A 23467-nucleotide genomic window follows, 5' to 3' on the forward strand; every position below is an offset into this window, starting at 1 on the left:
TTATGTAAAATGTGTCTGGCTTTTCTAATTTTCTGTCCATGGCCATTTTTTTTTGCATTAGTTGCAACTTTAAATGTCATTGCCTCTTTAAGGCAGTGACCAAATTTCCTTGACTCAGGCTGTCTGCAGCCTGTTGGTTTTCTTTCTGTGCGTTTCCCATGCTTTTTCAGGTTCGGCAGGACCCCGTAACTGTGGGCTTTATTTTTTTTAACTTTTTCAAACTTTCAAACAGCAGCAATCCTATTCTGGGTGATTCTTTCTTTTATTTTCTTTGACCTCTGTAGGTCCTTTCTTAATGAACACCCCGCACTTTGGGAGTTACAGCAGGTGCACACTTTTTAAAAAAGTGATGAGCTGTTAACTCTGCAGCACCTTTTCCCTCTGTACAGGGAGCCATGGACCTGAATGAAAAGGGTTGCCCTTCTCTTAAACTCTGTAGTAAACTCTTAAACTTTTTTTAAACTGTGCTCTGCAGGTTTCTCTCTGCTCTGCCTGCCCTATTTTTTGCATGTAACTTTTCTCCACTCTGCTGTTTTTCTTTTTAACTTTTTTTATAATTTAGTGTAACATGGCCACCACACCACCAGCTGCAGAACTGTTCTGCAGCCTCTTTTAGCTGTGCTCTGGATGCTGAGCCCTGAGATTGTCGCCTATTCTACAATGTAAGTACAGCTTATTTTTTGTAGGTTTGCTCACCCATCTTGTGATCTGACTAGTTTCCTTCACTCTGCGTCACTCAGGGTCTTGCAATGGCCCTCCACTCACTCGGGTGGGTTCTTCAACTTCCAAGTCTGTAGCGAAGCCACTTCAGCCATTTCTTCAATTTTTCTTTTTAGGCACCCATCTCTCTGGTTAGGCTTCAGCTGCTTTTAATTTTTCATATCTTGAGATTCTGTTAAATGCGAACTTTCATACCACCGCTATCACCATGTGTTATGGGTTCGTTTAGTGTCTCATTGATGAGATCTTGAGACTTGTATATTTAAATATGAACAATTTATTGGTAATTCTTAACTATGCATGGTGCTGCTGCCACACAAGTTCTTTCTAGACTGTTCTCCAAGTCTATTACCATGTGACTCTATACATCATACTGTGGGCGGTGCTATTCCCCAGTCCCACATTAACCTTTGTTCTGCCAAGCATCTTTACAATACAATGGCATACAGGCACACACAACAATGTCTCTAGTTGTTCTGGCTATTTGGTCTGAGGTTGGACAATAGATCATTGAAACATATCATGACTGGTGACATCTGGGTTTAAAAGCACCAACTTAGGTTTTGAGCAGTAATTACATGAACTAAGTTTGCATTCCCTGGACTATGTAACGTTAGTTAAGATTTGATTGAAATTTTTAGGACCTTGAACGTAATTGGTAAGGTGTATAGAGAGAAACCATTTCTGCTGGTAGAGGAGTGTAGGACAATGGGACATAACCTTACAATTAGAATTAGGCTATTCAGGTGGGGCATTAGGAGAAATTCTATGCCCAAACAGTAGTTACAGTGTGGGATTCTCCTCCACAAGAATCAGTGAATGAGGGTTCAACTAAAAATTTTAGATGTAAAATTGCTAGATTTTTGCTGGACATGGGTATAAAAGGATATGAAGCCAAGACAGAAGACAGGGTTAAGGTGTAGACCAGCCATGATCTCATTGAATAGAAAAACAGGCTGGAGAAGCTGAATAGCTTCCTCCTGTTCTTCCTATGTTTTTAGTACACATCCTGCAATTTCGGCAGCCTGTGGCCTTCCTTTTTAGAGTTGTGCTAAATCACTTTGTTGCAAGCCTTGATGTAACTCAATCCTGAAATCTTTCCTATGAAGAAAAAAAAAAATCAAAATTCTTGAAACTTGACCTAGGTTTTGAGGGTAACAGTAATCCTTTCCTCATCATTTCCCTTTGTTCCTCATTTTCTCCTTCTCTGAAGTTGAAAATGGCAGCACCAGAATCATTGGTGTAAGCACTATAAAAGTAAATCAGGGCCAAAAAACATTTTGAAAAAAATATATATTATTGTACCCTTGCCTGCTTCAAAATTCCAAGCACTAAAAGGTCATCTTCTCTTTAAAGGTTGACTTCCTGTCAGCATTCAATTCTAGCAACTTACAGCAGCTGCTGTGTGTGGGTCACAGGAACATATGTCACGTAATTGCTGTTAGCTTTGACATATTCCCATTGAATTCCATTTGCTTGCAATTGTTTTCAGCTGTGGCTCAGTGGGCTGTGCTCTTGCCTCTCTGTCAGAAGATCAATGGTTCAAGTCCAACTCTAGCAACTTGGCACCAATATGTAAGCTGGCACTCCAGTGGAGTACTGAGGGGGTGCTGCATTGTTGGGGGGGTGCCATCTTTTAGACAAGATGTTAAATAGAGATTGTGTCTACCTTTTCAGCTGGATGTGAAAGATCCCATGATGCTATTTGTAGAGGAGATTTCCCTGGTGTCTTGGTCAATATTTATCCCTCAACTAATACCTAAAAAGGGGGATTACCTGGTCATTTATCTCATTGCTGTATTTCATTGGCTATAAAGCACTGTTCAAACAGCCTGATGTTCTGAAAGGAACTACATAAATTCAAATTTTTCTTTCTTTAAAGTTTTGCCTGTTTTTGGTTCCCAGTCTCACCCTATCCAGTGGTGATTCAATGGGGACTATTCATTTCCTAATGGTCCAACCATCCATCGAGCAGGCATCACCACCAATGGGGCACAAACTGCTGGAAAATCAACCTTGTAACACTGCTTGTCATGTGGGTATGGGTGAAACCATGACGGAGCGATGGGGTGGGATGGATGCAGAGAGAGCTATAAACATTGGAGTAATGCCAAAAGCAACTAAGAGGCATAAGGAAAGAACAGAAGCAAAAGTCACCATCCCACTCCCCTCAGCAACACAATACAAAGACCAAACTAGGATATGTCTCAGTGTTGAAAAAGTAGAATTATTAAACAAATTTGAAACAGTCAATATTTTCACAAATTACTGATGTGCAGACACAAACAGATTGAAGCATTCTAACCATGCTGTTTCAGGAAAGGTCACTAACTGCGATAAGATTGGCAATGACCACCCAGAACTATGATATTCTTGCTGATTTATACAATCCTTTAGTCATATTAGACACATATTCAAGGTAAAATCTGCAACAGTTCAAGACGGACAGGGATAAGGGTCTCTAGTCAGGACACTGGGTGCATCTCCCATTACTCCCCGTACTAGGAAAGATCATAAGCAGCTGAAGTTGAAAAGGAAGAAATTAGAACACAGCTTCTATTATTATATGTTTTCTTTCCCCCATCTTTGCGAGTTTGTTTAAGTTTTGCCTTGAGGTACTTGTCCTGGCAAGAACATGCTGTACTTAGGGAGATTGGCAGGGAGTTTGGACAAAAGTGCACGAACAGAACATTCAGTACATTCTGACTCAAATCAGCCACTTCTGTAGCATAAGCAAAATACTATCCTTCAAAGATATGGCAGGACCCCTGTATTACCTTTAATTGTTAATACTCTTTAATCCAATTTCAAAAACAATCATTCACTCATTTGATTCATGTTCCTAAAGTACAATTAAAGCGGCAGTGTACTGCTATCTTCAGATTTAAAAAGGGAATCATTCCCAACAAGACATTTGGCTAGGTAACCACACACATAACTGGATAATTGGTGCAAGGTGCAATTTGTAGTCACATACCAAGTTACCCTTTGGCATGTGAATCATTCACTCCACAACAACAATAACAACATGTATTTATATAGTGCCCTCAATATTGCAAATCATTCCAGGCACTTCACAGGTCCCAGAGTATTCCACAGCGCAATTATCAAACAAAATTTGACACTGAGCCACATAAGGAGATATTAGGTCAGACGATCAAAAACTTGGTCAAATGGTTTAAAGAAGAGCCTCAATGAAAGTAAGAGAAGCGGAGAGGTTTAGGGAGGAAATTCCAGACTTAGGGCCTCAGCAGCTGAAGACACAGCCACCAATTGAAATGATTAAAATCATGGAAGCTCAAGAGGCCAGACTTGGAGAGCTCAAAGACCTCAGAGGATTATAGGCCTGGAGGAGGTTACAAAGAAAGGGAGGATGAAAGCATGCAAGGATTTGAAAACAACAATGAGAGTTTTAAAACCAAGGTGTTGCTTAAATGGAAGTGAATGTAGGGCAGTGAACACAGGAACAAAGGGTGAATGGGACTTGGGTGAGTTAGGACCTCAAGTTTACACAGGATAGAATGTGGGAACCAGCCAGGAGCACGTTAGAATAGTTAAGTCTAGAGGTAACAAAGGCAAGGATGAAGGTTTCAGCAGCAGATGAACTGAAACAAAGATATGACCACCTGTAAAATAAGATCCCAATGAGTATTTGTCTGCTGTGATTTGGCATTCCAGAACACTTCCCGATTCTCTTTGAACTTACAAAGCTGTCAACCTTAAGAAAAATGCCCGTTGTGGGATTTCAACTGGCTATCACCTCACACCAGAAATCAAAATATAGAGCTAGTAGGGGGAGAGTGGGTGAGGTGCAGTATTATACAAGGCCACTCTGCTATGTCCTCCTCTATGGGCGGTGCATATTGGATGTGCATCACCCACAGTTTTCCACCAGGCGACACTGAGGTTATAAGGTTTAATTATGAGGACTGGTTGCATAGACTAGGTTGTAATTCCCTTAAATATAGAAGATCAAGGGGTGATCTAGTTGACGTGGTGAAGATGATTAAAAGGGTTGATAAGGTTGTTAAAGAGAAACTATTTCCTCTGGTGTGGGAGCCCAGAATAAGGGGGCAAAAACTTAAAATTAGAACCAGCCAGTTCATGGTTGATGTCAGGAAGCACTTCTTCATGTAAAGGGCAGTGAAATTCTTAAACTCTCTCCCAGATAAAGATGTTGAAGCTGGGGTCAGTTGAAATATTTCAAAACCGAGATTGATAGATATTTATTAGGCAAGGATACTGAGAGCTATAGAACCAAAGATAGTTAAAATACAGATCATGATTTAGTTAAATTGGTGGAACAAGCTCAAGAGGCTTAATAGCCTATACCTATTCCTAACTTCCTATGGCACCAAGGGCTGGTAAAATTACTCATGATATGTCCTAGACACTTGGATCAGAAAGGATCTTAACTCCGGCCTTTATTTGATGGTCTCTGTTCTGATCCTGCTATGATATTATGATGATATGTTGATTACCTCAAGCAGCTATGATAGTGACAGCAAGTCACCAAACTTGGACTCAAGTACAAGGACCTACCATCTCCCCATGACAGTCATTGGGAAGGCAAGCAAATTCTGTGCTATGGTTAGTCATTGTTGTTGGCTGTCCCTCGATTCGAGGATGATGTCAACTCAGGGTCATGAGTCTCTCACATGAGCCTTAATGTGACTGAACAGGCCGATTCTCAGCCCACAGATCTTTGGGAACACAGGGCAGGACATCCCACGAGGTAGTGGGATTGGGCGTGCAGGATTTGCTTCCTTTTCTTTCCCTCTCTGCCACTGCTCTACCTCATCATTCAGCTGTTGTGATTCAGAGCGCGATACAGCTTGATGCACAAATTGTCACCATTTTGAACGATTGGTAGCAAACTCCTCCCAGTTATTAATGTCAGTGCTGCCATGCTTCAAGGAGAGATTCAGAGTGTCCTTGTGACCTTTTCTTCAACCTCCCCAGAATGTTGACCATTTGAGGGTTGAGGAAAAAAATACCTGGCGGTGAAGACACTTTTCAGCCATCTGGACACTGTGTCCAGTCCATCGCACTTGATTTTGCAGGAATTTTGCCTGAATGCTTGTGGGGCTGTCTTCAAGAAAGGCACTAGCATTTGTTTGACAGTCCTTCCATTGAATCCGGAGGATGTGGCAGGGTCATTTTTTGATGGAAATTTTCCAACACTCTTATGTGTCACTAATATACAGCCCAGGTCTCACTGCAGTACAGGATGTGATGACGATAACTGCTCTGTACGCATAGACTTATGTTGACTTGCGGAGGTCTTTATTGTCAAACACTCCCTGCCATAGTTTGTAGAAGATTGAACTGGTGCAGCTGATCTGGTGTTGGATCTCCTCATCACTAGTGGCCTTTTGAGAGAGTTGGCTGCCAAGGTGTGGGAGATGCTCAATATGTTCCAGAGTCTCTTCTTCATGACAGGCAGTTAGACACTTTCAACCATTAAGTTGCCAGAAATCACTGGAATGAGATGGTCTCACATCTGGAGCAATAACCAATGGTTACAACATAAAAACAAAGTCTGAACTAAAAAGTTAAGCAAACTCTGGTGACTGCTACGCCACCACTCACACTCTAAAGATTAGAAAAGGACCCACAGCCATTTTAATGTGTGAAAGTCAGCCTGAAGGTGGAACATGTGTATGATTGCTGATGCGTAAAGCAGTCTCAGCACAGTACCAGCTGAAGTCCATTACCTTCAGCTTTCCAGAGAGACAAAAGGTCAGTGAAAATATAGTCCCTGCCTCCGTCAGTATGATGATTAAGCCCACACTGCCTCTTTCAATGCACCATAAACACGGCACAACGATTTCCCTTCCTCCTGTCTTTCATTTTCCTTCTCTGCTTTTTTTCCACCTGTGGTTGCCAGGACTCCTAGGACTTGCTTTTCAGTTAGGGAAAGGAAGGACATGCTATGAAGGCTGAACTATTCCAGCATCCATTGCATAAGTGAAAGCTCTCTATTAAGACACTTCTGCTGTTCCCAGATTTGCACTTCACTAACAATAATGATAGTCTGAGGGTTTCAGAAGCAGAGTGGACCTGCTGTTTGGCATTTATTGTCATATTTATTGAAGTAAATGACTGTCTTTTTGAATATATTCTTCACTGAAGAAAATTGCATTTGTTTCTCTTCATCTGAGGTCAACATCCCCTAACATGTAGTTTACATTTACTATGTTTAATCCTCATCAATCTATATTCCACTATACCATAACATACAATATTTGCTTCATAATCATTAATATATTTTCTACGACGTCATTACACTCTATGTGTAATCCGCATAAAATTATAATCAACAATATCCATTTCATATTATTCTTGCTCCTCAACTTTCTGTCATAAAAAATATTTGTGTGGGCTGTAAAGAAATCTGTATCCTACTGTTCAGTGGCATATTCTGTATGGTTTGTGGCACTGTAATTGCTTAATTCCAAATAATTGATTAATAATTAATAATTGATCAATTCTGGCATCTGATTACTGATCGAGATACATATGATAAAAACACTGAGGTAAGAATGAACTCATGACATTAATACCATAGACCCAACCAGTGGGAAAAATGTGCAAGTGTGGGTGGACACAATATGAGGTGAGTGTGCCTGCGCAAAGACATCTTCACATCAGAGTTAGGAGATCCAGTGTTCCTGTTTTCATTTCAGATTTCCAGCATCTGCAATATTTAGCTTTTCTTTTCCCCTTCTCTGCAAACATTATTTATCCTTCAGAACTTTACTGATGGGAACAATGCATAAGACTGTGAGAATTAAGCTTTGCGTGCAAATTTAAAATAGTGATCAGCCTTTCCCACAAGTTTGTTAGCCTTTCTGTCTTTGTTAAACCTATACACTGTCTACTAACAGAGAGGAAGGAGAGATTTGTTGCAATTTTATGACTTCCTTACAGGTTACCAATCAACCTATTGATCTGGGCCATACCTTCAACAGTTGCCCCTTCATTAGGCATAGAATACCCATGTCCTTTCTTTCTAATTCTACGGATAATGCCTCCATCTTCACAGTCCGTTAAATCCTCCCCTTTGAAGTCTATCAGTTCAACCTGAAACAATAAATGTCTCCATTAGAAATATAACAGAACTGGACATGACACCAGGCAGGAGCATCATTCTGTAATCCTGAGTGCAGAAACAAGAAAGAACTTCCATTTATATAGCGAGCTCAGAACATCAAAACACTTCATGGCCAAAGGATTATTTTTACCAGCATATATATATATAAAGGACAGGTAAAGATCAGTTGGCCCATCAAGCCTGTCCTCTTGTTTCACAGCGTAACCTTTGCACAACCTCACTTTCAGCCATACGCCACACCCGCAGCAAGCAAGCGCACAATCTTCAGGGAGAAGCAAAAAAGACAGAGAAAGAAGAAAAGAGACCAATTTAGGAAAGATCTCTGGGAAATTCCTTGCTTATTCCTGGAGGTGCTCAACAAAGCTCCCGGATACCTGAGTAACTGAGTGATGCAGCCCCAACATCCATTTACTTGTACAAAGACTAATGTTGACCAGTTGCAGGAACTTGTCCAGCTCCCATTTGAATGTCTGTTTGCAGCGAGTCTGGAAGACAGTGGTGTAGTGGTAATGTCATTGGGCTAGTAACCCATAGGCCCAGGCTAATGCCCTGGGGACACAAGCTCAAATCATGGCGGCTGGTAGAATTTAAATTTAATTAATAAAATCTGGAAGTGAAAGCTAGTCTCAGCAATAGTGACCATGAAACCATCATTCATTATAAAAATCCATCTGATTCACTGATGTCTTTAGGAAAAGAAATCAGCCATGGGCTGGCCTACATGTGACTCCAGATCCACAGTAATGACTCTTGACTGTCCTCTGAAATAGCGTAGCAAGCCACTTAGTTCAAGGGCAATTAGGAGTGGGCAACAAATGCTGGCCTTGCCAGCAACGCCCATATTCTGTGAAAGAATTTTTTAAAAACTCAGCCCACATGCTGACAACTTTTTCCGGAGGTCAATAACTCAGTGAGAAAAGAAGTCCTTTCAGTTACTAACCTCTACTTAATTAACCCCTATTCACATCTATTCACGTGGACCTAATCTCCATTATTTTTCACTATTTTAAAGGCCTTAATCATATTTCCTCAAAATCTGTACTTTTCTAAAACCCCAGTTCTCTAAACCTGTCCTTGTAACTGAGGGCCCTTAACCTAGGTAACAATATGGCCTTCATCTGAACCATTTCCAGACACTCTCCATCATCCCAGTGTGGGGACCAAATCCGGACATAATATTCTAGATGATGCCTAATCAAAACCTTCTACAACACTGCAGCAATTTTTGTTTTGTATTTAATCACCTTGACAATACTTCCCAATACTTTTATTTGCTTTAATAATATTCTCACAGCATTTATCATGGACCTTCAGAGATTCACATTCCATAAAACTCAGGTCTTCTGCTTAACAGCCTTAATCTCTTCTCCAGGAAGGAGAAAGCTGAGAGGTGGCCTAATAGTTGGTCATTTAAAGTTATTAAAGTCTTCAATATAATAAATGCAGAAAAAATGTTTCTGCTTGTGGGGGGAATTTAAAATTAAAAGCAATGGATTTAAGACAGTCATTAATAGATCCAAGAAAAACTTCAAAGGGTAATTAAAATATGGAATTATTACCACAATAAGTGTTTTTTTAATTCATTCATGGGATGTGGGTGTCGCTGGCTAAACCAGCATTTACTGCCCATCCCTAATTGCCCTTGAGAAGGTGGTGGTGAGCTGCCTTCTTGAACCACTGCAGTCCATGTGATGTAGGTACACCCACAGTGCTGTTAGGAAGGGAGTTCCAGGATTTTGACCCAGCGACAGTGAAGGAACAGCAATATATTTCCAAGTCAGGATGGTGAGTGACTTGGAGGGGAACTTCCAGGTGGTGGTGTTCCCATGTATCTGCTGCCATTGTCCTTCTAGATGGTAGCAGTTGTGGGTTTGGAAGGTGCTGCCTAAGGAGCCTTGGTGAGTTCCTGTAGTGCATCTTATAGATGGTACACACTGCTGCCACTGTGCGTCGGTGGTGGAGGAAGTGAATGTTTGTGGATGGGGTTGGGCTGTTTTGTCCTGGATGGTGTCAAGTTCCTTGAGTGTTGTTGGAGCTGCACTCATCCAGGCAAGTGGGGAGTATTCCATCACACTCCTGACCTGTGCCTTGTAGATAGTGGACAGGCTCTGGGGAGTCAGGGGGTGAGTTACTCACCGCAGGATTCCTAACCTCTAACCTGCCCTTGTAGTCACAGTATTTGTATGGCTGGTCCAGTTCAGTTTCTGGTCAATGGTAACCTCCAGGATGTTGATAGAGGGAGATTCAGCAATGATAATGCCACTGAATATCAAGGGGTTGAGGGGTTGTCAAGTAGCTGAGGTGAAGAGTAGAATGCATTTAAGGAGAAGCTACATGAAGGCAAAAAGAATAGAAAGGTATGTCGATTGGGTGAGATGAAGTAAATAGATTGGAGACAGGCATATGTGATACATAGAGACTGGCATAAACCCTGAATAGGCTGAATCCCCTGTCTCTGTGTGTAAATACCATATATTTCGATGTAACCCCACACTGTGTGCACATGCTAGGTGTTGCCCCTTCACACGCATGTAACACTACATTTATTTAAATTAAGGTCCGATTCCCCAACACACGGAGACCTGCCAGCAAACTCATTTTCCCATGATGTTCGGACCTTTTCAAAATTTGTTCACAGGACGTAAGAGGCACCAACTGCCAAGGCCAGGCTTATTGGCCTATCCTTAATGATGCAGGAAAAGGTGATGATGGGGTGCCATTTTGAACCACTGCAGTACTTGTGTAAGTACACCCACACTGCCATCAGGGAGAGGGTTCCAGGATTTTGACCCATCAACAATGAAGGAACAAGGATATATTTCCAAGTCAGGATGGCATGTGACTTAGAGGGGAATTTGGAAGTGGGTGTGTTCCTATGTACCCTTGTTCTTCTAAGTGGTAAAGATCCCAGGTTTGGAAGGTGCTGTCACAGAAGTCTTGACGAGTTGTTAAGTGCATTTAAATGGGATACACAGCAAACACATTGCATAGGTGATGGAGGTGCCAATCAAGCGGGCTGCTTTGTCCTGGATGATGCCAAGCTTTTTGAGCGTTGTTGGAACTGCACTCATCCAGGCAATTGGGAAGTTTTCCATCATGTTCCTGAATTGTGCCTTGTACATGGTAGAAAGGATTTAGGGTATCAGGAGGTGAGTTGATTGCCTCAGAATACACAGCCTCTGACCTGCTTTTGTAACCACAACATTAATGTGGCTCATCGCCAAGATGTTGGTGGTGGGGATTCAGTGGTGGTAATGCCATTAAATATCAAATAGAGATGATTAGATTCTGTCTTAATGGACATGAGCATTGCCTGGCAATTGATTACAGCCAATGTTACTTATCACCCCAAGCCTGGATATTGTCCAGGTCTTGATGCATGTGGGCACTGACTGCTTCATTATTTGAGGAATTATGATTAGCACTGTACATTGTGCAATCATCAATGAACACCCCCATTCCTGATGAAGTAGCTAGGCCTAGGACACTACCCTGAGGAACCCCAGCAGTGATGTCTTGGGGCTGAGATGTTTGGTCTCCAACAACCACGACCATCTTCCTTTGTGCTAGGTATGCCTCAAACAAGTGGAGAGTATTTCCTCCAATCGTCATTGATGTCAATTTTGCTAGGGATACTTGATGCCAAACTCAGTCAAAATGTTGCTTTGGTGCCAAGGACAGTACCTCACGTCTGAAATTCAGTGCTTTCATCCATGTTTGGAGCAGGCTGTAACGAGGTCAGGAAACATGTGGTCCTGGCAGAACCCAATCTGTGAGCAGGTTATTGGTGAATAATTCGCAATTCATAGCACTTGTCGATGACACTTTCCGTCATTTTGCTGATGATTGAGAATAGACTTATGGGGAAGTAATCCAATGGATTGGATTTGTCCTGTATTTTGTAAACAGAAAATACATGGATAATTTTCCACTTTGTCATGTAGATGCAAATGTTGTAGCAGGAGTGGAACTTCTTGGCTCGGGGCACAGCTAGTTCTGAAGCACGAGTCTTCAGTTCTATAGCAGGATGTGGTTGGGGTCCATAGGCTTCGCCATATCCATATCTTTGTATCATCCACAAACTTGTGGAAAGTTCCCGTGATGCCTTCATCCAGGTCACTGGTAAAGATGGTGAAGAGCAACAGTCCTAACAACAATGGGGGTTTCCACTAGTTTTTATTTGCTGCCTTTTTAAATATTGGCACCAGCTTGTCTCTCTGCAGTCCATGAGGTCAATCCAGCAAACTGCCAAATATATGAACCAGGGACTTTCTGAGAGCAGCCCTCAGTCCCTTGACGAGCACCTTACATAAATACCATCAAGAATCCCTTATTCTAACCAGCACTACAGGATCAATTTTAATTCCATGTGGGTTTTGATGAGGGGAGTGAGGACAGGGTAAGTGTGAAACCCACCCACTAGTAAACGTTTGTGCCCTGTGGTATTTAAACTCCTGGAACTCATCTAAATGCAGTCAGTCCACTTCCTGCTTGGAATGGCCAAGAAGATCAAAAGGTCCTTGGTTGCTCACTTTCTCAGGGGGGAAGTTGAGTGAGTGATGGAAGTTAAGCTGCGGAACTTGTGAAAAAACAAAACTCCAAAGGATTGCCATAACCATTCATGTGGGGCAACCATAAAGATGACATGGCTGTGGCCTGATGTTCATTAGGCCAGCTTCAGAAGTGCAGCCAACAGTATGAGTTATCTTGCTGACTTCTTACACTAATTCAGGGAATGGATCTGAGTACCAGGGAACGGAATGTTTTCTGACTCTGGTGTCAAGCACAGGGTCAGATATGAGATGTCAAAACGGGTTTGTCTTTCTCATCCAGACAGCTCTCCCATGAGCATTACATGCCAAGATCACAAACTCCCAAAAGCTGACGGAACAGCTTCTAATGCCTGACAAAGTCCACTCTTAAATAAATGCTGGCCAGACCAAATATTCTTAAATACTGGCGCAAGACATGGAAAAATCAAACCTCCAAAGTGACTGTTGATTTTGGTCCCAGATGTTAGATAGCAAGACACAGCTAGCTGGTGTAACAATATTCATTGGAGGGTCACTGATCTGTTTCAATCAGAAGATACTAAGACAAGAAAAAAGAGAACAAGATGAACCTGATGTACAATCATGGAAAGGAATGAATTGGTCAATAAATTACTACTAAGAGAATTTTTAATTGTTTTATAATTTTTTGTTCCATTATAAATATGAGCAAAGACAAGCTGTAAAATGCTTAAGAACATAAGATACAGGAGCAGGAGTAGGCCATACTGCCCTCGAGCCTGCTCCTCCATTCAATAGGATCATGGCTGATTCAACTTCAATTCTGCTTCCCTTCCCATCCTCATATCCTTTGCTTCCCTGAGAGTCCAATAATCTATCAATCACATCCTTGAATATGCTCAATGACGACATCCACAGTCCTCTGGGAAAGAGAATTCCAAAGATTCCCAACCCTCTGAATGCAAACATTTCTCCTGGTCTCAGTCCTAGATTGTCGACTCCTTATCTTGAGATTATGCCTCTATGTTTTAGAGTCTCCAGTCAGGGAAACAACTTCTCAGCATCTGCCTAGTCAAGTCCTCTCAGAATTTTATGCATTTCACTGATATGACCTCTCATTCTTCTAAACTCCAGAGAGCAGAGACCCGTTCTACTGGAGCTCCCATCATAGGACAACTCTTATCCCAGCAATCAATCTAGTGAACTTCTGCTGCAGCGCCTCCAAGGCAAGTTTATCCTTCCTTAGTTATAGAGACCAAAACTGTACACAGGACTCCAGGCGTGGTCCCACCAAAGGCCAGGGGAACATCAGCAAAGCTTCCTTACTCTTGTATTCCAACCCATTTCAGAGGCTAGCTCTAGAATATTGCACTCACTCTGCATAAGTGCTCATTTGAACTACTTCTCAAACATGGTAGAAAATACTTAATTCAAACTGAATCCTTGGGTGGAATTTTCTGTGCCCGCTGGCGTCAGGCGTGCTCAGCAGTGTAAGTGGACAATATGGCGAGAAGGCCAGAAATCAGTTTCACAGCGTCGTGGAATGAGTTTGCGATCGTCTGCTCTGCCTGTCGATGGCGGGTTGCGTTTCCTGCCATCAAATCTTGGGAACCTAATTGTAATACAACATATAATACAACGCATAATTATAAGGCCAGCCCACTGGAATCACCCCCACCCACCGTTGGATCGTCCGCCCACATTGGCGTGATTGCACGCCAACGTGTTTCACAACAGCATATAAAAGGTGTGCACTTGGCGGGCTGCACTTTGAGGGGAACTCGGAGGTGAGTGCACAGTAACATTGCACAGCGCTTTCAAGGGTCAACTGTTGGGCTTCAAGGTTGCAGCGCATTGTGGGGGGATGCAAGATCTGCCCTGCGGTTGAGGCACGGGGGCCAGAGGGGGGCAAGGGCTGGGCTGCCCTGTGGTTGAAGGCAGTGCGCATGCACATGCAGGATGGGTAAGGAGGGAAGCAGCCATGCATTAGGAAAACCTTGTATAAAGTGGCCATTCTTCCACAGTTGAGACAGACATTGACATGCCTGGAGTTGGGCCTCTAGCTTATCTGCCCACTCAAGCAACGCAGGGGCATGCAAGTGCCACCAAGTGCTCCAGAACTCTTCACCCCTCAGGCACAGACTGCAAACTAATGAGCATTTTAGTGGACTGCAGAACAGTTGGACGACTGGGCACGTTGTACAATCTCCTCGCTAAAGCTGGCCATGGAGCAGTCACTGGTGGAGGCGCTCACAGCCCCTTGCAACGTCATCATCCCAGTTTGGACCAGTCTTCCCCATAGTTCACGCTAACAGTGCAACCTTGCAGTGCGGGTTAGGAGAATGCCTGTGCCTGAGCTGAGAGCACAGCATGCAGTCCAATGGGCAAAGCTGCCACCAATCGGTCAAGTGGAGTGGGACAGAGGTGGTGGGCCATGCAGCGAACTAATCTCTGGCCATCCAAATGGTGGCAAGCACTCTCCAGGATGCATTAAGGGGCCTTCAGGTTTAACCAAGAGAGTTTCTTAGAGCACCCAAGCTAACCCACATGTCTCTCTTTCTCATCCTGCAGGAGGAGTACATAAGGAGCATGGGGCCTGGTGAACTAGCTGAATGCCGCATGGCTTACAGGGAGCAGAGACAAAGGAGAAGAGAGTGACGGAGGTGCCTGGCTGCGCAGAGGGAGGAACAGCACCCTCAGGAAGAAAGGGCAGCTAGGGCTCCTGTGCATGCCACTGAAGAGCCACTGAGAGCCATCATTGGTCGGCGCCTAGCGACACCCAGGGTCTTTAGAGCCCACCTTTCATTCCTGCAGATGACCGAGAGCCAGTGTTGCCAAAGACTGCGCATGTCCAGGGAACTGATCGGTCACATCTACCACTTACTGCAGGATTTGGTGCCACGGGGACATGGAGGGCATCCACTGCCAGTGGCCATGAAAGTGACTGCAGCGCTCAATTTTTAAGCCAGTAGCTCCTTCCAGTGTTCCACAGGTGACCACTGTGGGATATCACAAGCCTCCACAAACAAATGCATCCATGAGGTCACGGATGCCATCTTCACGAGGGCACAAAACTTTGTTCATTTTGCCCAGGACCAGGACAGCCAGGATGCAAGAGCGATTGGATTTACCCAGATCTCAGGTTTCCAACAGGTGTAAGGTGCCATCAACTGCATTCATGTGGCGCTCAGATCTCCGTCGCAACACGCAGTCAACTATATCATCCACAAGGGATTCCATTCGCTGAATGTGCAGCTGGTGTGTGACCATCACGAACACATCCTGCAGGTCTGTGCACAATTCCCAGGGAGTGTCCATGAATCCTACATTCTCAGTTGCTCACAGATCTCTGATATCCTCCAGAGTCCACAGAGGCTGCAGGGATGGCTCCTCAGGGACAAGGGCTACCTGCAGAGGACGTGGCTGATGACACCCATGCGGCAGCCTCAGACTGCAGCAGAACGAAGGTACAACGAGGTTCATGCTGCAGCTCGCACCTTGGTGGAGCAAACCATTGGGATGCTGAAGATGATGTCTCGGTGTGTGGGTTATGGTGGAGCCCTGCAATATAGTCCACAAAGGGTATCACGCATCATTGTTGCCTGCGGTGCCCTTTACAACCTGGCGCTGCAATGGGGGGAGGAGCTGGCTGAGGAGGAGATGAAGGAGCTGGAGGTCTTCTCAAATGAGGAGGACGTCGATGGTGATGAGGGTGAGGAGGTCCTCGAAGGCGATGATGACGGTGATGAAGCCACCGCACTGGCCAGACGAGGCAGGCGTGCTTAGGAGGCCCTAATAGCTGCTAAATTTGTGGAGGATGATGACAACATGCAGTGAGGAGACCCCATAGATCCTCACAGTGCATCTATGAACGCTTGACTCCAGTCTGGCTTATGGCAGATAATGTTCTTGTCATAGAGATGCAGTGATTACTTTAACAGTCACTCAATTGCAGGAGAATGATGACAACATGAAGTGAGGATACTCCATAGATCTTCCCATAGCCTCCGAGTATGTTTGACTCCTGTCTGGCCGAGGGCAGCTCGCTTGCACTCTGTGATCAGGGTCATATCATAAAGATGCAGCCATGAAACTTTAAAAGCATCTGATTCTTTGTCTGCCTTCAGCACCTGACCTCTTTAGCAGCACAGCGACACTGGTCACAGATGCTGAAGAGATGGGGGCCAGCCCCATCTTAAAGGTGCTGAGAGCACATAGAGAGAATGATGGAACTCTGTGACGCCGGCTCACGACATTCTGGCAACAATGACCAGCACCGCCGAGGTGCAGGCATCACTAATGTGTCCAGGGAGTGTGAGGCCAGACCATCACTTTGGTCTGAAGGCTGCTCAAAGCATATGGAAGAGGCTCTGGACTGGCCTTTATTTTGTGCAGGAAGGTTTCATACCTGAGTGACACAAGCACCACTCATCAGAACAAGGAGCAGGGAGACATTGTTTAGAGTTTGCTTACATTAGTGAACATTATATGCAAGTGGTTAACAGCTGTGCCCAGGCTGTGCAACTGCATCTTCTTAATGAGGTGTCAGCTGTGGCTCAGTTCATAGCACCCTCGCCTTTGAATCAGAAGGTTGTGGGTTCATATCCCACTCCTGGAAACCAAGAACTGTGAATGTACTCGAAAGAGTTACATGCGATCTGTTGATAACTCGAAAGAGTTACATCTTCTTAATGAGGTGTCAGCTGTGGCTCAGTTCATAGCACCCTCGCCTTTGAATCAGAAGGTTGTGGGTTCATGTCCCACTCCCGGAAACCAAGAACTGTGAATGTACTCGAAAGAGTTACAATCTGTGACTGTTGATAACTCGAAAGAGTTACATCTTCTTAATGAGGTGTCAGCTGTGGCTCAGTTCATAGCACCGTCCCCTTTGAATCAGAGGGTTGTGGGTTCATGTCCCACTCCCAGAAACCAAGAACTGTGAACGTACTCGAAAGAGTTACATGCGATCTGTTGATAACTCGAAAGAGTTACATCTTCTTAATGAGGTGTCAGCTGTGGCTCAGTTCATAGCACCCTCGCCTTTGAATCAGAGGGTTGTGGGTTCATGTCCCACTCCCGGAAACCAAGAACTGTGAATGTACACGAAAGAGTTACAATCTGTGACTGTTGATAACTCAAAAGAGTTACATCTTCTTAATCTTTCTAATCTTGCCACTACATCTTGGTGCTCCCCGAACATTCACAATGGAGGTGGAGGCAGCCTGCTACTCCATGTCTGTGATGACCTTGATGAGTGTCCTCTGGAGGGCCAAGACCTGGAGGGCCCCAGCCTGCTTTTGGGGTCCTGCTGTTTAGCAGCGGCTCCCTCCTCGAGCTGTGGAGCTGGGGCTGCTGGGGTCACAGGAAGAGGGGATTTGGATGGGCTGGACACTCCCGGAGTCACCTGGGTGGATGGTCCTGGAGTGTGCATCTGCTGATCCTCCTCTCTATGGGTGCCTAAGGGCCCCAGGCTGACTCCTTGAGGAGAAGGGGAAGTTGGAGTGAGATCGAGCTGCCCAGCACCTCTCTTGTGTACATATTGTTGGAGACCAACTATGGCATCAGTGATGGAGTTCAGGCCGTGCAGCAGTGCAGGAGCGACGACCTGGACCAAGGTCTCCATGGCGGCCGCCATCCTGTGAGTGTTGACCTCGGTGCGTTGGCATGCCGGTGCTACAACCTCAGACTGAAGAGGGACGGACTCCTCCATCATGCCTTGCAATCTGAGGAGTGCAGTAGACATCCCTTCCCGATGTTCCCGAGCTTGCCTTTGCAGCTCCAGCAACTGTGACACGACCAAGTCCAAAGGCTCGTCATCTGACTCGGACTCAGCGGATTTCTGGCCTCCAGCAGCCCTCCGAGTACCAGGGACCTGGGAAGCCCCTGTTTCCACCTGCTGTGGATCAGACAGTGCGATGTGCCCACCAGATTGTGATCCTGAGGTTACTCTAAAGTTAGGTCCCACCGAGGTGTGTGTCTCTGTGCTGGTGCAGGGTGTGGGTGAGCACTGTGACAGGACTTCAAGGAGAGTGCCTTAAGATTCCTCTTCAGAGGTTTCTTCAGGGCTTGAATCAAGGGCCTGGATCATGGACTCCGTTGGCTGTTTCCCAGATGTGCCTGCGAAAGCAGGGAGAGATAATTAGTGCATGGCAGTGGCCTGTGAAACAGGACACATCACTCACAGCATGGTTGCCTGATGGATGTTGCACTCACTTGGTAGAGCACCACCAATCTCACCGTCAGCACAGGGCTGATTCAGATCCTCGCCGGCCAGCTGGATGGCTCTGTTTTCAAAGTCTATGAGGACCTTGATCTCAGGCCTTCCTCCACTGGTCTGCGACCTCTCCCTGTTGTTGTGTGCCAGCTCCTCATGCATGAACAGAGTTGGAGAGAGTGTAAGCAGGATGCCTGCCAGGCCAGATGATAAGTATGGCTGGCAAGTGTAAGTGGTGAGTCGTCTCATAGACAGGATGAGGACAATGAAGTTGTGTATGAGAGAGTGATGGTGATGTCCCTTGAACTGACAGTGAGTGAGGGCCCTGTGGATGTGTGATGGTTTTGTGAGTTGAGAATGATGAGAAGAGTGACTCACCCTGGCGGAACAGAGGAGACCATTCATCCTCTTGTGGCACTAGGTGGCTATCATCTTTTGCAGGGCATTGGTGCTGACCACTGCTGTCACTGCCTCTCAAGCCAGATTGAAGATGTTGCTGCCCATCCTGCAGCCAGAGTGGGGGGTAGAGGACATCACAGCGAGCCTCTACTGTGGCCAAAAGGCGCTTGAGGGACGCGTCATTAAACATGGGGACTGCAGTCTTTTTGCCTTTCGGGGCCATGTCTTCTTTGTAGTAGTCATGGGCTGGAAGCACTGAGAGGTGTGCATGCGGCTGCACTTTAAATATAGTGTCCGGCGTGATGAAGCGGCAAGATGATGGCGTGGCAGGCTAATGAGAGCCCACCCGCCATCAAAATGGCATGCAAATACACCTTTATGCACCGTCCAGGTGTGCATATAGCAAATGCAGATGCCTTCAGTCACCTTCCTTAGACAGAGAGCATTACACATGCTCCAGTACCTCAAGAAGTTGTATTTGTGTTGAATTTCCTGGACTCCTCATGGTCTGTGCAAAGCAGATAAAGAATTGGACAAACTGAGATCCAATTTTATCAAGAGTCCGAGAACAGGTATTGCAAAGATAGTCAAATGCACAGGTCTCTGAAGAATTAAAACCATTCTATGCCCGTAAAACTGAATTAAGTTGTCAAGATGGAATCTTGTTGTGGGGAACAAGAATCATCATCCCAATGAAGGAAACCACTCTTGACAGAGCTTCACAGTGCACATCCTGGTATTTTGAAAATGAAGATGCTTGCACAAAGTTATATCTGGTGGCCAAGTATAGACAGTGATACAGAAAAAATAGTTAAGCACTGTCCCCAGTGTCAACAACAACAGAAGTTGCCTGTTTCAGATCCACTGCACCGTGGGAGTGGCCTGGTCGACCCTGGGTTAGACAACATGTAGACTATGTTGGTCCATTTTTAGGTACCATATTTTTAGTGATCATTGACGCACATTCAAAGTGGATGGATGTAGCTGAAGAGAGATCACCTACTTTATGCGCAACTATGGAAAAGCTACACCAATGTTTTAGCATACATGGCCTACCAGAAGCTATTGCGTCAGATAATGGCACTGCTTTCACTGGTACAGAATTCCAGAGATTCATGAACCTAAATGGGATTAAACATGTCAGAACAGCATTGTGTCATCCCTCATCCAATGGGTTAGCAGAAAGAGCAGTACAAACCTTTAAAAAAGGCATGAAGAAACAATTGGAGGGAACATTAGAAACACAAATTTCAAGGTTTCTTTTCAACTATTGCATGGCTCCTCATGCAACCATGGGTTCAACACCATTGGAATTGCTAATGAAGTGTGCCTTCATACAAGATTGAGCCTGGTATTCCATAACTTAGATGGGAAGGTGGAGAAGAACCAGAGTAGTCAGAAAGTGAATCATGATGTTCACAGTAAAGGTCGAGAATTTACTGTGGAAGACACAGTTTTTGTGCGAAACTTTGCAACTGGACCAAGATGGGTTCCTGGTACAATCGTCTCTGAAATAGGACCTTTGTCATTTCAAGTGGAAGTGGAAAACAGGATTGTTAGGAAACATGTGGATCATCTAAGAAGTAGAGAGACGCTTCAACAACCAGTTAGTCCACCTGAAATTGAAGTCAAACTTTTGATCCCTGTGCTGCCAGATCATTAGTCACACTCGATGTCTCTGTTGAAGCAAATAATTCTGAACTCCTAATATCTAAGCTTATCCATGCTGCTGCAGTTCCTGATCAAGTCGATCCAATGGAAGAATCTTAAGTTGTAGAGTTGTGTCACTCTACCCGAATCAGAAAACCACCTCAAAGACTAAATCTATAATTGCATGAACTGTATATATTTGTATATGATATAGGCTAAGATATTTTTGTAAATAAGAGTGGTAAAACAAAATTAAAGGGGGAAGAATGTAGTAATTGTAAGTAAAACCTTTCATACTGTTATGGGGATCATGTGACTGTATAGACAAATCAGACCTAAGCGAGGGTAATCTTAAGGGTGGAGCTTCCTAGCCTTGTACTTGGTTCAAGCATGTAACTTCATCAGGAGCTCTGAAAAGAAAGTTTACTGTTTCTTAAAAGAAACCTGCCCAGTACTCCAAGTTTATTACAAGATCATTATCCAATTCCATTTTGAAAGCCATGATTTGATCTGCCTCCACCACACTCTCAGGCAATGCATTCCAGGTCCTAATCACTCATTGTGTAAAAAAGTGTTTCCTCATGTCACCTTTAGTTTTTTTTGCCAATCACCTTAAATATATATATATTTTATTCATTCATGGATTGTGGGCATCGCTGGTGAGGTCAGCATGTATTGCCCATCCCTAATTGCCCTTGAGAAAGTAGTCGAGAGCTGCCTTCTTGGATGGCTGCTGCTCATGTGGTGTAGGTACACCCACAGTGCTGTTAGGGAGGGAGTTTCAGGATTTTGACCCAGTGACAGTGAAGGAACGGCGATACATTTCCAAGTCAGCATGATGTGTAGCTTGGAGGGGAACTTCCAGGCGGTGGTCTTCCCATATATCTGTTGCCCTTGTCCTTCTAGATGATAGTGGGCATGGGTTTGGAAGGTGCTGTCTAAGGAGCCTTGGTGAATTCCTGCAGTGCATCTTGTAGATGGTACACACTGCTGCCACCATGCGTTGGTGGTGGAGGGAGCGAATGTTTGTGGATGACGTGCCAATCAATCGGGCTGCTTTGTCCTGGACAGTGTCAAGCTTTTTGAATGTTGTTGGTGCTGCACTCAGCCAGGCAAGTGGAGAGTATACCATCACACTCCTGATTTGTGCCTTGTAGATGGTTGACAGGCTTTGGGGAGTCAGGGGATGAGTTATTTGCCTCAGGATTCCTAACCTCTGACCTGCCCTTGTAGTCACAGTATTTATATGGCTGGTCCAGTTCCGTTTCTGGTCAATGGTAACTCCCAGGACATTGATAGTACCATTCAGTGATGGTAATGCCATTGAATGTCAGCGGGCGATGCTTGCAATCTCTCTTGTTGGAAATGGCCATTGCCTGGCACTTGTTTGGTGCGAATGTTACTTGCCACTTGTCAGCCCAAGCCTTAATATTGTCCAGGTCTTGCTGCATTTGGACATGGACTGCTTCAGTATCTGAGGAGTCGCAAATAGTGCTGAACATTGTGCAATCATCAGTGAACATCCCTACTTCTGACCTTATGATGGAAGGAAGGTCATTGATGAAGCAGCTGAAGATGGTTGGGCCGAGGACACTACCCTGAGGAACTCCTGCAGTGATATCCTGGAACTGAGATGATTGACCTCCAACAACCACAACCATCTTCCTTGGTGCTAGGTATGACTCCAATCAGTGGAGAGTTTCCCCCCTGATTCCCGTTGATTACAGTTTTGCTGGGGCTGCTTGATGCCACACTCAGTCAAATGCTTCCTTGACGTCAAGGGCAGTCACTCTCACCTCACCTCTGGAGTTCAGCTCTTTTGTCCATGTTTGAACCAAGGCTGTTATGAGGTCAGGAGCTAGTGGCTCTGGCGCAACTCAAACTGAGCGTCAGTGAGCAGGCTATTGCTAAGCAACTGGTGCTTGATAGCACTGCTGATGACCCCTTCCATCGCTTTACTGATGATCAAGAGTGGACTGATGGAGCGGTAATTGGCCTGGTTGGATTTGTCCTGCTTTTTGTGTACAGGAAAAAACTGGGCAATTTCCCATATAGCCGGGTAGATGCCAGTGTTGTAGCTGTACTGGAACAGCTTGGCTAGGGGCACAACAAGTTCTGAAGCACAAGTCTCCAGTACTATTGCTGGAATATTGTCAGGGCCCATAGCCTTTGCAGTATCCAATGCGTTCAGCCGTTTCATACCATGTGGAGTGAATTGAATTGGGTGAAGTCCGGCATCTGCGATGCTGGGGGCCTCTGGAAGATATCCTCTGGTTCTCTAGCCTTCCATCAATGGGAACAGTTTCTTCCTACCTGCTCTCTCCAGTCCCCTCATGAAAAAACATTGCTGACTACTGGTGTAATGTCTGGGTCCAGTACAGTGGAATGTTGTTCCCCTGGAGTTAGATCACTGTTGTAATGTCTGGGTTCTGTTTGTGTAACAAAAGCTGAGTCTCCTAGTGGGCCATGTACTGTGCTCTGACCAGTTTGTCTGTTGTCTTGTGTTTTATTTCTGAAAGTGAGAAAGATTTCAGCAATGTGAAAAGCTACCCAGCCCCAGTGTCTGCAATAGATTATATTGCGTGCTTCACAAATGTGACAGTCCATTCAGACCCCAGCTCCAGGCGGATCAGCAGCATTTGAAAGGGTGACTGCACTGCTTACAGAACCCAGAATTTGAAATTGGAATGGCTCTGCACTGATTTTGTAAACATGGACAGTGGATTCAACTGTTATTGAGTGGGCTGTACAATAGCACCTTCAAATATTCATGCAGATGGGGGGGTGATTACCTTGTGCAAAAGGCACTGCATGGCATGCTGAGAGTTGAAGTCATCTGAACACGCTTCAAGTGTC

General features: G+C 44.7%; 1 protein-coding gene across 3 annotated transcripts in view; it reads right to left on the reverse strand.

The window, feature by feature from the left end:
• LOC144683611 (peptidyl-prolyl cis-trans isomerase FKBP5-like) overlaps positions 1-23467 on the reverse strand; it is a 169770-nt gene that overhangs the window by 34738 nt on the left and 111565 nt on the right. For all 3 annotated transcript variants that reach the window (XM_078546805.1, XM_078546803.1, XM_078546804.1), the window contains exon 4: positions 7686-7806. In XM_078546805.1, the coding sequence (XP_078402931.1) occupies positions 7686-7806 (121 nt within the window). The remainder of the gene's footprint in view (positions 1-7685; positions 7807-23467) is intronic.

Source organism: Cetorhinus maximus, chromosome 8 (assembly GCF_964194155.1).
Source record: "Cetorhinus maximus chromosome 8, sCetMax3.hap1.1, whole genome shotgun sequence".
NCBI lineage: Eukaryota > Metazoa > Chordata > Chondrichthyes > Lamniformes > Cetorhinidae > Cetorhinus > Cetorhinus maximus.